This window comes from Vigna umbellata, chromosome 4 (assembly GCF_029865625.1).
Source record: "Vigna umbellata cultivar VRB3 chromosome 4, Vumbellata_1.0, whole genome shotgun sequence".
NCBI lineage: Eukaryota > Viridiplantae > Streptophyta > Magnoliopsida > Fabales > Fabaceae > Vigna > Vigna umbellata.
The window spans coordinates 39330135-39349151 of NC_142168.1; the positions used below are offsets into that span (position 1 = coordinate 39330135).

Below are 19017 nucleotides of genomic sequence, written 5' to 3' on the forward strand. Positions count from 1 at the left end.
ACTTTATAAAATGATGTTGTAAGATTGAATTATTAAAGTTTGCTTTTTTAAATTTTTATAGCCAATTTTTAACTTTGATATATTTATTACAAATATTTCTTTTCATAATTATGTCTCTTAAAATTATAAATTATCAGTAAGAACTTACTACTAGTTAATAACAATCATAATATATAAACGTTGAACCTAGTATTTTAACTTCAATTTTATATATATATATATATATAACTTCTTGTACAAAATTAACAAATTTTTTTATATATTATGATTCTTAAATTTTAAGTTTAAAGATATTTGAATAATTTTTAATTTATTTTATTTTAAATTAAAAAATAAAAATTATTAAAATATTCTTATGTTTATAATATATTTTGTTTTGATGAATAAAATTTTTTTTGTTAATTAAAATTTAATATATTTTAAAAATTTAAGTAAATTAGTAAACTCGTGTGTATATATATATATATATATATATATATATAATTTATATTTATCGCAATAATTTTTAATAGTTTGTTTATGTAGAAATGAGAAGAGGGACAATCGTATCCTATAGACACATTCACACGTTGGTTCCAAACACAATGGCCCAGATGAAAGTGCACAGCCAAAGGTTAAAGCAACGCTGAAAACTTGCTAAAAATAGACCAACAAGGACAAGTTATAGAAATGTGTGCACAAATTGCTAAAATATAATCTAGAAGTTTATAATTTGATACTATTTCATTCCTTAACTTTTTCATTTAACTTTCTCTTATGCTAATATTTATTTATCTAACTGTATATATAATTTTATAATTTATATACTTTTATTATAGAAATTATATAATTAATAAATTCATACGTTTATAAATTTTAATATAAAAATTATACAACATTGTTTTATGAAAAAACATGTCAATTAAAAAAATGAGTGTAGTAACTTTATTTTAACTTTAATAAATAATATTATTTGTTGCATAAATAGGTAACACAATCCAATTTGATAGCATAAAACTTATCACTTTAACTAGTATATTTTATAATTTATATAATTTCTTTATTTACACTAGTGTAAATCCAAGTGAATTTTAAATATTTGTATTGTATTTTAAGTTAATGATATATAAATTGATTAACTTAATATATAAAAAACAATTAAAATAATAAGAAATACATTAATGTTAATAATAGAAATTACAAATATATGTGATAATTTTATACAAAATATTTTAAAATAACGATTACTTCTAAAAAATCAATTAATAATTATAATTTTTAAAAATTAGTTAAAACTTATATTAGAAAGAGTAAAATGAGTTAAGCAATATAAAAAAGCTAATAAAGATTTCAATTATAACTAGTCTTTTTTTTCTTATAAATTTCATGTTAGAATATTCACGATTTTATGGATTATTATTTAATTTATAATTTTTTTATTAAATTACTAGAACTACTTTTATGAACTAATTTAAGTATTTTAGATTTGATACTAATTTAAAAACAATAAAACTTTATTATTTTAATATTAAAAATATTTATATAAATAAAAATAATTATTAGCGAGTTTTATTATTTTAAAATATATTATTTTTTTAAATTATTTTTTTAGAGTTTTCTTCTCATTCTTTGTTTCTCTTGAAGCCATTATCATTACATTAAACTCCTCAAATTAATTTTTCAGTTTGGTTAAATTAAATTTTTTTTTATGGTTTACTTTTATTTTTTATTGCATGTTAGCAATTTTTTACTTGATATTTTAATCTTTTATATAAGTTTTTATTGATAACGGTATTTTAGTTATATAAAGTTATTTAGACAATTTTAATCAGATAAAAAGAAAAGAGAAAAACAGATAGAAAAAGCAGATAAAAAAACTATGCTTGTTAATAAATCATAATGTTGATTGATAATAAGACATAATTTTTTTTTGTCTCATTTATAGTTAATGGATAATGAAACATAATATTGTTTATCTTATTTATATTAGATACTCTTTGTATTAATATTTTTTGTCTTATCCTCTTTAACTTTATAACTATTTTTTATTAGTATTTACTATTTAATTTGGAAACTCTTAAAACTAATTTAATGAAATGTTTATAAATATATAAAACATACACACATTCAACTCTTATTCTTAAAATAATATAAATATGAACATAAATTTTATATTAAATAAAAATAATAAAATTAAACATCATACTTTATGTTATTATAGGATAAGACTTGACCGATCGGGTATGATTATTTGCTGAGTAGAATGGATTGAACTGTCGAGGTACGGAAAGAGACTTCGCAGTGGTTCGGTCAAGAGAGTAGTCGAGCAGAATTAAAGCGCAATGCTATTAATAATTGGTTAATGTTTAAAAGATAAATTAATTTGTTAGACTCTAATAAACTCTATAAACATATGTTTAATTTCGACGTAAAACACAATTTTTTTACAATTAAATTATTTAAATTTCAAGAAAAAAATTCTAACTTAAACCTAAGAGTGGACTGTGTATATCACCTCCTTCTTCAAACTGATAGATCACCCAAAATACAGAGAATGCGAGCGCTCAGCCAGACAAGAGTGGTACGCCAAAACCAGTCCTATTTTAGCAAAAATATAAATCTATTATATTAAAACAATGGATGAAAACAAGAATCATAATAATAATATAATTAACCTATTACTTTTTAGTTAAAAGTGGTGATATCTGTATATATATCTATATATATACACACGAGTAACAAACAGACAAAAGTGGATCTCATATTTGTATTTTTAATATTTAAGAGGTATATATGTTCCAAAGATGGGTTTGATATTTAGTCACGTGAGAGGTTCTGAGATCTGCGTTTGGTAGCAACTGTTCACGACGGACCACAAAAGATACACATACGCATATGGTTTTGTCTTATCGGTGGTCGTACCACGTACTAGTTGCTTTACCAAGCATACCCAATGGGAAACCTTGCTGGAAAATGAAATTTAACTATTTTTTAACTAGGTCTGAAATTTTGATTTTGTACATAATAAATATATAATTAAAAGCAAAAACCCTGATCAAATTTTTTAACGAAAATTATCAACTCGTAATATTTTATACGACTATGAACACTTGAAAAAGAAAGGTTAAATTTCTTTGCTAGCTTAAAACAAGCTCTCGATAATTTTTTTACTAGAACAAATAGGGTTAAATAATCTAAACACCTCTTTTAAGAATAATAAGATACAGGGTTTATAGTTAATAAAAAATTACCTCTTTAAAACTTTAATTAGTTTCCATTGATCCTTTATTTTTTTTTTCCTTTTTTGAAACTACAAATTATGAGGCACAGAGAAAAGAATAGAATTATAGTAATCGAATATAATTTTTATCAGGACAAGTTCTTTATTTCCACTTTAAATTTAAAAATATATTTTCTTTGCTTATTTGTACATATGATATGAAAATTTTCACAACCATGCAAAATTTATAAATAATAAATTTGTGTTGGTTTAAGTTTACACTGAAGTGTTTGTTTGTTAAGTTTGATTTTTAAATAGAAACCTAAAAAATCTTTAAGAGTTTTTAAATTAATTTATTCTTCAAAGGTAAACCTTTTGAAGAAAAACTTATCAATTATTTTAGATATTGAGATTTGGTTCATATCCATATCAGATAAAAAGAATGATTTTTTGGTTTTATTATCAACCAAAAGCATAAAGATTTCTATTATATTTCAGTTTTCTCATAATCGAAATATGAAATTATAAATAAACAATAAAAAATATTAAAAAAATATGGATTAAGCTTTAATTTTAAAACAATCGAAACTAAAAATCACTTTATGCTTTGTTTATGATTATAATTAAAATATAGACATTTTTTTTAAAATATTTTTTTTCTTAAAGATTATTAGGCTTAGGCTTCAGTGATCGTTGGAACTGAAGCTTAATAGTCATTTATATTTTGGTTTTGTTTATAACTAAATTCTAATATAGGCACTTTTTTCTTAAATATTTTTTTATTTTTGTTTCTTCCAACATATTAAATCTGCATAAAATACCACAAAATCAACATATTATATTTATTATACCTAAAATAAGCCAAAATTTAGATACAAGAATATGTTATCTTTACAATAAGTAAATGTGATAAATATTAATGTAATATATATTAAACATAAAAAAAACATATTTTAACATAAATATAAAAAAAATTAAAACATTTATAAAAAAAATACATGAACATGGGAGAACAAAATAAGTTAGAACTGAAAGTCTCGCAAATCTTTAGAGTACCAAGTAACAAATTACGTCTAACGTGAAGAATCGAAAATGTAATGGTGTTTGACGACAAAAATAATGAAGAATGATAGCCAAACGACATTCACAAAGCCTGTGGCACCTTCAAAAAAATTTGTTAAAAAAACCCTAGAGCACACTCTATGCTTCAATTATAATAAAAACTGAAATCAAATCCTCTTGCTTGAATAAAACAATTAAGAAAATTAAAATTTTGAAAATTTTCGTGCACATTTCAATCTTGGTCTTTTAAATATCAAAGCATAACAATGTATGGTTTTGGTTGTTCAATAATTGAAGTCAAATCTCCTCCTCAGATAAAATAATTAAAAAATAATGAAAATTTTAAAAATTTCGTGCACATTTCCATTTTGATTGATGGGAAAATCGAAGCAGAAAATTATGTATAACTTCGATAACCGAAACCAAATCCCCTTATTCAAATAAAATAATTAAAATAATAACAAGAATTTTGATAAATTTTGAAAATTGTGTGCACTTTTCGATCTTGATTCTTTAAAAACTGAAATAGAACATATGTATAACTTTGGTTGTTTAATAACTGAAGCCAAGTCCCCTTCTCAAATAAATAAATCAAAAAAATAATAGGAATTTTGAAAATTTTTGAAAATTTTTGAAACTTTTGCACACCTTTTGGCATCCATTGCTCGAGAACCGAAGCAGAAAAGTATGTATGGCTTCGGTTCCTTTACCACCGAAGCCTATAAGTTTTTGAAATTTTTAAAATTGTCACCGCGTCTTTATATGTTTTGCTTTCTTGAAAATCGAAGTATATCACGCGATTTAAAAATTCAAAAGTGAATTAGTGTATTGTCAAGTGAGACAAACTAACCTCATTTATTTAACTTGGGATGATTATAAATTTCGAAAATAATTACTTAATTTAGACAATATAAACTACAAGAAAATATTTAAACAACAACCAATTTTAGAGCAAAAAATAATTGGTCATTATAGTGACTAAATTGAATATTAATTTATAAAGTAAAAATTACCAATCTCTAAAATAGTCACTATTAAAAATAAAAAATTAGAATTAATTTATGAATTAGACTCTAAATTTGTCAATGACATTAGTTACGTTTTGTTTTGGTTAACAAAGAAATTAATGTCTAAATTGGTCTATAATTAATTAGTGACCAATTTAGACACTAATTCATTTAGTAACCAAAACTTTGACGGCTTTAGTGACCAAATTAGAGTCTAATTCACAAAATATTTATATTTTTTTATTTATAATAGAGAATATCTTATATATCATAAGTTTTTAGTTTATAAATTAGTTATTATAGTGATCAATTATTTTTTTTATCTTTAAAAATATTGTTATTTAAGGATTTTATTATAATAATAAAGTTAAAGTAATGAAAATTTATTAATGATGTTGAGTTGATGGATATGTAGAGTTTATATAAATCTTTAGAATTTTATAATTGGATTGATTTATATTAAGAGATATCAAATATTCTATTACTTAATGTTAGTCAATCAAATATTGTGTTAGTTATAATTTAGATATTATTATATTTTGTGTAGATTTGTGCACATGACATTCCTTTAATAGGTGAGGAATTATAAGATCCTTGTATGTATATATATGGTACACTGCTGTTTGAAATAACACATCAGACTTATTCTTTAAATATTTTATATGTTATCAGAGCTATAGTTAAAGTCTATCCTAACGATATTTGTTGTTTGTTAGGCATATTGTTTCACCCGCTATCGGACCGCTATCGGACCACCCATTAATGTTTAGTCTCACGCTCGAGATGTATATATCTCGACGTGAGGGAGTGTGTTGAAAGTTTCACATCGATTAGAGATAAGACCAATTTAGAATATATAAGTGGATGCAAACCTCACCTTACAAGCCGATTTTGTGAGTTAAGTTAGACTTAAAATTTATTTCTTAACAATTTGTAAATTGATTTTCTATGAAGTTATATGTGTATGTATATATTATTGTATTGATATTAATTTTAGTTTGTATATGATGATTTTATAGGACGCATGTTTGTGTGATTGTATTATTAAATAAACCAAATGAGGTTGAATGACTTTAGACTAAGATGTTTGTTGATTGATATTGATTTAAAAAGGTAGTTCTTTGAGATGGTAATCTAACTAGATTGAGTGTTGTAATATTCATTATATTAGACATTTTTGAAAGGAGATGTTCAAATTTTATTAATAGTTTAAATCATATAAACTAAAATTAAAATATCAAAAGAAACTTTATGTAAGTTTTGCATAAGGCGTTGTGATTTATCATGTGAATTATCTTTGAAAATTTTGATATATTTTGCAAAATTTTAGAATAATCAATTTTAACATCTCAGTTGATATTTTAAAATGTATTATCCATTATTATAAATTTTGACATATTTTAATTATGAGTTTATTGTTAGTTTTTTGTAAATTTAATCGATTTGAAAAAGATGTTGAATTGTATTACTAACATTTGTAAATAAATGTGTTTGATATATAAATAAAATATGCGTGTTTATATAATTATGCTTCGAATGATTTTATGTTAGTTTAGTAGTTTTTCAATTATAACTTTGATATTACTTTGTTTTGTTTTATAAACTCAACATATGTAACAAATAAGTTTTTTTAAGTACCACCAAAGTTAGTCTATTTTTAAATTGGTGCTTTCAAAATAAGCTTTATCACCATTGTTTAAATAATCAAAATTATAGGCCAGTAAAAGTTAAACTATTGGTAAGTTATTATAATTTAGACGGTAAAATGTTTGATGAAAATATTCTTTACTAATTAAATAAATAAGTTTAAAATTTTAATTAAAACGTGATTATTTAAAATTACTCCAAATAATGTTTTAAACATGTAATAACCACAAATAACTACAACATAAGCATATTCTTTTTAAATAGTATAATTTAAAAGAAAAAAATGTAACAACCTAGAAATAGAATATTAGAGTTGATAGGTGTTTTAAAATAATGAAACCGAGTATTTTAATATTAAAATAATTGAATAATATAAATAAAATTTCATAAAATTGTTTCATTATCTAAAACACTCACCATCTTTCTATAACTCTTTCTTTGAGTTCCCTCTTCCTTCTTTCTAAGATTTTCTACACCTAAATAATCTATTTAACAATCAAGAAGTGTCTAGGAGATCACATTAGTACATTCTCCATCATTATTCGATTAGTTTTCATCGTAGAGCAAGTAATAAGTTTCTACCCATTGTTTCTTTATTTTTTTAGTTTAAGGTCATGCGTAGGAGTTCCTTTGCATATGTCATTTGAGTTTCTTTTTTAGCTCTTTGTCAATCAAAAGTCTTAAAGACTTACTATGATCATGCTTTTATGGTTTGTAGGCGTTTCTAGAGTTTCTTGAGCTTGAAGCATGGGTTGAGCGTGTATAGAGCTTGATAGCATTTTTATTAAGGTAAAGGAAGCTAATTTTTTTTGTTCATAGATAATGTAGAAATCAATAATCTGCTTTAATGTGTTTGTATGGTGTGAAACTATTATTAAATTGATGTTTGAATGAATGGTTGATGAAACATGGCTATATGATAGTTTAAGTAAGTTGAAATATGAGGATGCATATTTTGATAATTGATGGTGTGATATTTATATGATTAGTATTGTGTGACTGTTATGTACTTATTCTATGATGAATTTGAAGTGACATTGAATGAAAAATTGTGGTAAGGTGGATATTAGTGAAAATGGAGGTTATTGTACTATTTTGTGGTCCAATTTAGGAGTATTGGTAGGCCAATTTCTAGAGTAATGAGTTTGGAGTGGTATCTGAAGTTTGGTAAGTGGTTTAAGGTTTTTTATAACTTGTTTAGGTTCTTAGTGTTGGGTCTATCGAGGAGGAGGTTCACCGAGGAGACATAATACTAATGAGATATGAGTCCAACCATATAAGGAATTGACACCACTCTCTACCCAAAACCTTAAGGCAATGAGTTAATTGGTCTTTCATCTTTATATAGTGTTCTACTTTCTCATTTCTATCCAATGTGGGACTTAGACTCACACCTGAATTCCCTACAATCTCCCCTCAAGGGTGAGTCCCTTCCACATAGGTACACTCCCCTTCCAGCGGAAGCACTCCCAACCAACCACAACCACGAGTAGCCATTTTCGACCGTCGTTCATCTTAACAGGACTTGCTTACCTGAATATCTTTTATTAGGAAGACTTTCGGTATGTGGACTATTATACTCATCTAAGCCAGTCACCAAGACAAATTATAGACTCTCATACCACTGTTGGGTCTATCGAGGTGGATATGTCACCGGGGAGACACAATACCAATGAGATATGAGCTCAACAATATAAGGGATTGACACCACTCTCTATCCAAAACCTTAAGGCAATGAGTTAATGGGTCTTTCATATTTATATAGTGCTCTATTTCTTATTTCTATCCAATGTGGGACTTAAATAACATGAATTCTTGTTAAGATGAGTATAATAGGGGTTGAGTTTGGTTAGAAATAGGTTTTTAAACTTAAATAAAGGTTTGGAAATGGTAAGGAAGAATTATAGGCACTTATAGAAGTGTAGGAGTTTGAAAATGTAAGTTTGAGAGGTGCAGATTTTGCAGAATTGGTGTTTTGCAAAATTTTGCATAGTAACTGGGCAAACAAATAACTCGTTTGGCAAGTTTGGGGTGTTTTTGGCAGCAAAGGCTAGGCGAGCTAGCTCGCTGGGTTGGAGAAACTCTGTTTAAGCTCTCGTCGGCGAGAACTATTCACTAGGTATTTTTGATTATTTTATTTTCTTGTCTCTACTATGTTGGATATAAATGATGTGATGTTTTATGGTATGTTGAGTAATATAGTTTGAAATGTATGATATATATAATGCTGGATTTTACTCTTTTTTATTCTTTTCTATAATTAAGAAAATACTCTCATTATTTTTTAAGTATTGATTATTTTGAAGAAATTAAGAAATGTAACCGTTTTTATTTTAGTAAAATATTTATATTTTTTATGTTTTATGTTACCTTTTATATATATATATGATATAAGATTAAGTGAAAAGTGAAGATGTAAATAATAACATAATAACTGGTGTGATGGTATATTAAAAATTAAATGCTGATAAAAAAATATTAAAATTAAAGATAAGAGTAAATAAATAAAAAAATCCTTCAAAATTCTAGCGATGGAAAATAAAGCATGTGGGAGTATAAAATATTCTATTTCGAATATGCATATTATAAATTATTAACTATAGATGGAATTGGTTTTATTGAAAAGTGATTATGATTGGTTTGTTGAGAAGAGGTCCAGCTATAGAAGTTATAAAGGTTCTGTTTATCAAATTTAATCACGGAGAAGAATGAGATGCTGTTGGCCTGATTGATTGAAACTTCATGGAAGACTATATAAAGTGGTTTTTCATTGTTAATTAAATGGTCTAGCAAGACTTAGATTATGTGTTCGCTTTAACATCAACCCTCCATACTCAATTAAAGTCTATACTTTGTTATTTGTTCACTTTTAATTTGATTTGGATTTTTAATTTATAACATATAAGTTAGGATTTATTTTCATCATAGTTGATTTAAATTGTCTCTATAACACCACTAGAGTAATCATTACTACTATTATCTATTTATATATATAATTTAAATTCTAAAAAATATAAAAAATAAAAATATTTATAAATAAAATTTGATTATTTTGTTATTAAAAGGTCAAGTTTATAAGTAAATAAAAAATTAATTAATCGAGTTTCATTTTATTATTATTTTTTTTATACTCATTCTGAATTTTAACAAATCTATTTATGTATTTGAAGATCATAGTTTAATATAGAAGTTTTGAATATTACAATCATAATTGATCAAAATTTTATTTTGAGTAGTCTATTTCTACTCATTTTTTCAAGTAATTTTTTAGAAGTTTTGCATGCATTAGTTAAAGAATTTACGCATGTGTGACTCAAAGGATTCAAAATGAATATATGTTTAACTAGGATTTCTAACTATGTTATCTAGTCAAACTTAGGAGCAGAACAACTGGGATGTGCTAAGATTGTTGATTTGAGTTTTTTTACGTATGTTATTTTATTCTTTATTTCTTGATCTAAGAGCCTTTTTTAAAGAAAAATCATTCTTTAACACACGTAAATTTTTTAAATTTATTTGACACTACTTTTCTTACTTTTTACTCTCTTCTTTCTTGAAAAAATACAAAAAGTTATACTTTTATGACCATTTTACCCTTGTGTTATATATCAAATGAACGTAAAAGTGTGTCATGTACCATTACTCTTTTCTAAACTCATCATCTTAACCTCATTATTTATGTATACATCTTAAGCTCATAATTAATCATACTATTAGTATAACATTGAAACTCTATATCAAATGAATGTAAAAGTGTGTCATGGTACCATTACTCTTTTCTAAATTCATCATCTTAACCTCATTGTCTATGTATACATCTTAACCTCATTAACATTGAACACATATATAAAAGGCATATAACATAGCATAAAAGTACCATCTTCTAGTACACCATTTTTGACCAACCTCTCTACCTTGCACAAGGTATCAAGCATATTGTTTAGGTGATAATCTTGTTACTTTAGCAAAATCTAAGTAGAAAAAAAAAATCTAAAAATCCATAAACATTTTCCATAGAAACTCTTTGTAAATAATAAACTTAAACTTTCCCTTTCACAAATCTAGTCAAGTAGAGTTTTTCCTTTATTTGTAAGAGTCTTGTTTCTCTAAATTTAAAAACTGATAGAGTTTTAATTTATTTGTCTTAGATGAAATATAAAGAGAATGGTGTAGAGATAGAACATTGTATGAAAATGAACTACCCAACTCTTCTGTTGATAAAGCATCTAAATAATTATATAATATCTTTATATTATATTATATATTTTTTTCATATTTTACACACCAAACATGTAGGACACATGTACTTTGTCCTTGTCATAATTATGTGCTCATAACCATGTTTGAGCCACAATTCATTCTTTAAGCTTTATGATTCACGATTTTCGTTTTCTTATTTTTACTTTATGATTTCATGCTATACATTTTATTTATTTCTTTAATGTCATTGAACTTTAGATAAAACAAATTCATTTAAGATAGTATAAAAACTTATACAATAAGTCAAAAAGTAAAAAAAGAAGAACAAGTAAACAGATATATAAAATATAGAATTAGATTAAAATCAAAATCACGAAACAAATAGAGGATTAACATATTAAACTAAGAATTACAAAGTCACCAAAATTACAATCTAACCAATGAAAAAGTAAAAATATATGTTTTTTTACATTGTTTTATCTTTATTCCTTTTATTTCTCTAAGAAATTATTTGACCCAAAGTACAGTGGGGTACACATTTTTTAAAACAAAATCAAATCAAACAAATTATTCCAATTAAACCGATATTCCTTTAATCAAACCAATATATATATATATATATATATATATATATATATATATATATATATATATATATATATATATATATATATAGCTTTAGTACTATTTGGAATTTATCTTGTTTATTTTATTGGCTTGGACTCTTAGTTCTTAGCACATGCAAATATTTTATTAAAAAAGCTTGAGTATAAAAGCTATTGTTGTTAGGTATTCATGTATTATTTTTCAGTGGGTGACAATTTTTTCTAGGAAGTAATCTTCTTGAGAGATAAATAATTATTTTGGGTTGTCTCTTTCCATCATTTTGCCTCATTTAAATAACTTATTTTCATCTCAATAATTATTCCTTAGATAAGCATTTTGTCGATTTGTCTATAGTTATTATTGGCTGTATGAATCCAATGAGTTTGATTCATCAAATGTTTCTTTTTCTTATTGCTACTTTTTCCAATTCATTCTTATAAAATAACTTCATATGCTAAATAAAACATGTCACATTTAGACCCACCAACATTCATATTCCTATTATATTCTTTTGAGATGCTATGTGTTACATGAAAATTTAAATTTTAAAATTATTTATATTTAGCTGCAAATTTAGTTCAACAACAAAATCAGTATCTGCCTTTGGCAATTTCTTTTTTCTGAAACATCACCAAAAATCGAGCTTTTATAGCCATCAAATCAATCAACCACCAAACAATGAAAAAAAATAATTAATTCATAGAGATTTATTCTTTAAGTTTAATGTCTCAATATGTCCCTATTTTTGTTTAGAATTTGAAATAGGTCCCTTTATTTTTTGGCGTCTCAATTGGGTCCTTATTTTTGTTAATTTGATGCAAATAAATCCTTTCCGTTAATTTCATCAAATGGCGTTAATGAATGTGTGACGTGGCCTGAGAACAGTATTGACACGTGTAAGGCCACGTCACACATTTATTAACGCCGTTTGATGAAATTGACGGAAAGGATTTATTTGCATCAAATTAACAAAAATAAGGAACCAATTGAGACGCCAAAAAATAAAGGGACCTATTTCAAATTCTGAACAAAAATAGGGACCTATTGACACATTAAACTTATTCTTTAATGTTGATTTAAATGGAGCAACAACAAAAAAGATAACATATTAATAAAAGGACAACACAAATTAAAATAAACTAAACACAAAAACAAAAAACAAAATGGAGAGGGAGAAAAGAATAAATAGAGAAAAAGACAAGGATGATCAGTTTCCTTACAAAAATGATTTTGTGAAAAATTTAATGAAAATTCCAAAGTCATCTTTTCTAACAATGTTCTTAAAAGAAAAAACTAAAAGCAAATATAGAAAACTTTGTTTTAGTATATGCCTTTATATAAATATATATTTATTAGAAGTTAAGATACATATCCGTTAGAAACACTATATCTGGTATTTTTATTAATCTTTGAATTGAAAAAATAAAATGTATAACTGCATGTTTATCCTAATGAGAGAATTAACGCATGGCAGATAAAATGTATTTAATTAATTAGTTTTTACGAGCCGAGTTTTATTTTTCCTTCAAATTATGGTTATTAAATTCAGGGAAGTTTTCTTTATTTACGGATTTCGTTTCTATGCATAACTTATACATGATTTTGGAATTTCTAATTTTAATTATTTATATTTTAGTTTTGTAGCTTCTAATTATTCAAGTTACGCCTCTCCACTTGATTAAAAGTTCATAAAATAATTAATAAAATTGTAGCAATAATGTAGTATATTTTTAGTTAAGATAACAATTATAAAGAAAAACATAAATATTTAAATAAAAATAAAGTAAAATCTGTTACGTATTTTTATTATCAATGCCTTGATTAACGTAATTAAATTTAAGTGCGGCACAGCATATTTCTCAAATAGGATATATTCTTAACAGAAAGGAAAATACTTAAGAGATTGTTTTTAACTATATTTTTTAATAACTTTTTATTAAACTTCGTTTGATATACTAGGTTGATACTTTTAGGATGTTTGTTATAAAATATGTTTGTTTTTTTGTTTAAGTAAACTACTAAAATATATTAGGTTGCTCGGTAATATTTTTTAAAATACTTATATAAGTTTTCTCGAAATTAAAGAATAATATGTTATTTTCAACAGAGAAATATTTTTCATCATATTGAATAATTAAAATTATTGATCATATGTAATATATTTTAAGTCCGTATTATCTTTCAATTATATTTTTTTACAAAATTTTAAACTTAAAACTTGAAAAGTTCAAGTTAATTTCATCGGACAAGTGAGATTTGTTGTAATAAAAGAAAACGATAAAACATATAAAAAGTAAAGAAAAAATGCATGAAGATGAATAGTTTACTGTATTATAATAATTTCACTTTACGAGGATAAAACTGTCCTTCACAAAATGAAATATTTCTCCTATTTATTTTTCTAAAACTGGTTTTCCATGTATATGTAGTCTGACAAAAAGAATTAACAACAAATTAAAGAATAAAATGAAAATTAAATTTGCTTGTTAAGTAAAAACTCTAGAATAAAAAATGGAGGTGAATAATAATAATAATAATAATAATAATAATAATAATAATAATAATAGCAATAATAATAATAATTCAATATATTTTTTATTTTTAAACTGATATAAAATTAAAATTAGTTTTTATTTTAAAATTTGATACATCTTAATATTTAAATTTAAACAGTGAATGGATAATTTTCTTTTAATTTAGTAACATTTTTCTTTCTTATTAAATGATATTTCATATTCATATTTTAGATAAAACTGTTAAAATGACATAACAATTCAAATTTGAAATTAAAAAATATTTAATATATCACAAAAAAAATTAACAAAATTTAATTGAAAAAATTATATTTATTTATTTTAGTCTGAAAATTAAAATGTATAAAACTTTGTAACGGAAAATTAATTTTTAATTTAACATCTAAAATTAAAAACATATTTAATCTTAATAGTAATTATAATAATAGTAATTATTATTATTATAATTGATAGTTAAAAAAAAATAGAAAAAATGAGAGTGGGGTTTGTTACAGTTAAAAAGGGTCCCATGACACCTCTCTTACTAATGCCACCTTCTCTACCGCCTTAATTATAGCTTTCTTTTTCCTTCATTTTCTTCCTTTTATACCAACTCTTTCTATTTTCCTTCTCCACCTCTCTTCTCCGGCGACTCTCGCCGGAATCTCAACCGGGAACCTGCCATAAAAATAGTACTTCCCATCTTCCAAAACCACCCTCTCACCATTCTCGTTCCAAGTATCACAAAGCTCACAGCACTCTTGTACACAGTTTTTTTCTTTTGTTTTGTGTTGCTACTCATTCACCCCTGCAATGCATTCGGAACCTGTGAATACTAGACACATTTGAGGGAATTTCAGTTTAAATTCACAAATTTTCTTCTGGGTATTCTCCAGTGTCCATGGCCATAGTTTTTACTTGCATGATCTTGAAGGTAGTGTAGTAGTAATACCAGCTGTCGTTGCTGTGTGAAAGTCACAATGCTAACAATCTTTTAATGATATGGATTCTGAAAATTCAATGTGGTTTTATGGTTTCAAGGCGACACTTGCCGATGTGAGTTAATTTGGAGATTTTCCTTGTTTGTGGGGTATGGGGGGTTTATTATTTCCCTTTTGGTTTTTTATGTTAATTACTAGCGTGCGGTCAATGGTTTTCGTTTAATCAGCATTTAATTTTTGGCTGAAAGATCCAAAAACGAACTTCAAGCCTCAAAAACATTGGTTTTGGCCTTGATTGATTGCATTTATTAGCATCACTAAATTCATGATTTTTTTTTTCTCTTTCTCATCCTTGTAACTATTTTTTAAGGCCCTAGATTGAAGAGCGAGGAGTTAACCTCACGCCACCGATTGGGGTGTAAGCAGAAAGTGAAGAACATAAAAAGGTAATGATGTTGAGGTGGGCAAGGGTTTCTGATGGAAAGGGTGATCACTGTGACAGTGAGGAGATGGAGATGGGGTTCAATGTTTTGAGTGGTGATGAAATTGTCAAGTCCAAGAGGTTGATTGTGAGACCTAGGATCAAGGTGTGGATGGCCCGTGCCATCACTACAGTGATACTTTGGACTTGTGTGGTTCAGCTGATGGCAATTGGGGAGTTGTGGGGACCAAGGTTGTTGAAGGGCATGCCTCATTGTTTCAGCCACCAAGATGAATCTTCAGCAATTGCAAAGGCTTTTGTTCCGGCCAAGGTTGTCTTTCCACCAAAAAGTAAGTGCTTGTTTCGTCACATAAATTGATCTTTAAGGTTTTAGCTTGGGGTTGGGATCTCAGTTTCGCAGTTGTTATTGCCGGAAAATGTAATATACAAGGCCGATGCGACTGCATTTTGATGACGGTGAGGTCGCAGACACCCCAAAAATTTTAATCAGGAAGTCAAAATTGCGGCTGCGAACTGTTTTTCAAAATATCATGTTAAGAATTTCTTTAAGAATAGGAAATTCCTTATTAGATGGTCTGTGTTTTTTGTTCAAAGAATGGTGACTTTCTTAGGCTTTGTATATATGTATCTGCTAAATAATTGTATGACTGGTTATGACTCCGATGATTCTCTTTTATCAGGGGTTCATAAGAATAATGGTTATCTTATGGTTTCGTGCAATGGAGGACTCAATCAAATGCGAGCAGCTGTGAGTGCCAATGCTTTATTACATTCACTGCAGGCATCAACTTGCAAATTCTTATTCTGTCTTTCTCATAATTTTGTTTGTTCTTTTACAGATATGTGACATGGTTGCTATTGCAAGACACTTAAATGTTACTCTCATAGTTCCGGAGCTAGATAAAACATCTTTCTGGGCTGACCCAAGGTTTTTTTACATTTCCTATTGCTACAGTCATGATTTTAGTTCAGGAAGTGTTTATTTCCATGGTTGTCATCTTGATTACTTAATTGAAATGTTGTCCTGATTTCTGTTCCCTTGATGTGGCAGTGAGTTCCAAGACATATTTGATGTGGATAATTTCATTGGATCCTTAAGAGATGAGGTTAGAATATTAAAGCAACTACCACCTAGGCTCAAGAGAAGAGTTCAACAAGGATTATTCTACTCATTGCCGCCAGTTAGCTGGTCGAATATATCATACTATGAAAAGCAGGTATTTACTTAGTTAACATAACTGCTTTTCTTTATCAGATTTTTGGTTACTTGAATTCAGCTGACTTTCCTACTTACTTATCGCAGATCCTTCCTCTGTTACTGAAACACAAGGTTGTGCACCTAAACAGAACTGATGCTCGACTTGCCAATAATGGACTACCTTTGGAGATTCAAAGGCTGCGATGTCGTGTAAATTTTAATGCTTTGAGGTTTACTTCCCAGCTAGAGGAACTTGGTAGGAAGATAGTCAAAATTTTGAGGCAGAAGGGACCCTTCCTTGTGCTTCATCTTAGATATGAGATGGACATGTTGGCCTTCTCTGGCTGTACTCACGGATGCGACACCAGGGAGGTGGAGGAACTCACAAGAATGAGGTATGTCAAATCTTGAACTAATGTGTTTATGTCACAGTAAAAAATTTCTTCTCAATTTGAATATAATCTTAGAAAATTGCATTTTTCAGATATGCTTATCCCTGGTGGAAGGAGAAAGTTATTAATTCTGATCTTAAGAGACAAGATGGTCTATGCCCTTTGACACCCGAGGAGACTACACTGGTATTGACAGCTCTAGGCATAGACCAAAGCATTCAGATTTACATTGCTGCTGGAGAAATATATGGTGGAGGGAGAAGGATGGCAAGTTTACAAGCAGCTTTTCCAAATGTGGTCAGTAGAAAGAAACAAAATCATATTTCTATGTTTATATGTTGTTTTGTAACCTTTGTGTGCTTTAACTGCAACAGGTGAGGAAAGAAACTCTGCTAGAACCTTCAGATTTGATGTATTTTCAAAACCACTCATCACAAATGGCTGCACTGGATTACCTTGTGTCTCTAGAGAGTGATATATTCATTCCAACCTATGATGGGAACATGGCTAAGGTTGTGGAAGGCCACCGGAGGTATTACATACTATAATACCAGATGTTTTACCATCGGTCATCTTCTGTGATCTCATCTATGGTTAAATGTGTTGATTTCATTCAGTATATAATGAAATCTATGATGGCTTTTCCCCCCTTTTGTCAAATGATATCCATATAATATAGGGAAATTCATGCTTGATTGAACAACTTAACAGGCATTACAATCTTACTTGCAGATTATTATTTTTGTTCATGCTACATTATCTGAGCCATTGAGTGCACTTGCAAACCAAGTCTTTTTCTTCATCTAGGTTTTGTTATTGGTGGCCAAATTATTGTATTGAGATTGCTTGACACCATGTGCTCTGATACTGACATTATTATCCTTTTACTAATTTAATGCTTCTTTCTCTTCAGATTTTTAGGCTTCAAAAGGACTATATTACTTGATAGAAAGCATTTGGTGCAACTCATAGATCAATACACCAATGGATCACTATGCTGGGATGAGTTTTCCATTATGGTGAAGAAAACTCATGCCAATAGGATGGGAAACCCCAAAAGAAGAGTTATCATCTCAGACAGACCCAAAGAAGAAGACTACTTTTATTCCAATCCACAGGAGTGTTTCCAATTCCAAGATGGAGCATTGAGCAGCACATGATCCTATCTCATCTAACACGTGCCTCCTCTAAACAGTTTCTTCCATCAGAAGGCGATGCTAATCGGTATTTATTTCAGGGGGAGGACTCTGATTCTGTACACGAATTAGGATCTGAATGAACACAAGGAACCGTGTGGCTATTCCTCACTGGAATGATTTTGACAAAAATGGAAAAAAATTTACTTTTTGAGGAACAGGGTCTTGTGTAAAGCAACATCAAAGAGGAGTTATATCTTCTATACTGTAAAGAAGAGCAAAAGATATGTAGAGTACTTTTACTACTATTAACTTTTGTCTTTTTCTAATTTCATAGATGGTTCTTCACCAAATACTTATGGTTGAGCGTTGAAATAAATAGAAGATGTGAAAGAACAACGCTGAAGTCTCTTCGAACGTTCTTGTCTACTAAGATATTGTATTTGCTTTTTTGTGCATATGATAATTGTCTGTGATTATGTTTGTGGACCAACGTAAGATTAAGTGGCAAGACTCTAAGATGGGGTGGTAAGACTCAAAAATAGTTGGTTGAAGGTTATTGGTGGGCCAAGAATGATGATTAGCACTACAATATACATTTGTATCATTTTAGGAATAACAGCTACTTTTGTGGTTTAGGTAGGACTAGAACAACCAACTTCAGGCACTTCTCA

General features: G+C 27.2%; 1 protein-coding gene across 1 annotated transcript; it reads left to right on the top strand.

The window, feature by feature from the left end:
- Positions 1-14797: 14797 nt before the first annotated feature.
- On the top strand, positions 14798-18801 carry LOC124834493 (rhamnogalacturonan I rhamnosyltransferase 1-like). Its single transcript, XM_047309198.2, has 9 exons — positions 14798-15168; positions 15546-15946; positions 16298-16365; positions 16457-16545; positions 16669-16834; positions 16921-17210; positions 17300-17504; positions 17582-17739; positions 18121-18801. Exons 2-9 carry the CDS (start codon positions 15625-15627, stop codon positions 18365-18367), a joined length of 1545 nt encoding a protein of 514 aa, XP_047165154.1. The 5' UTR covers positions 14798-15168; positions 15546-15624; the 3' UTR covers positions 18368-18801.
- The last annotated feature ends 216 nt before the right edge of the window (positions 18802-19017 follow it).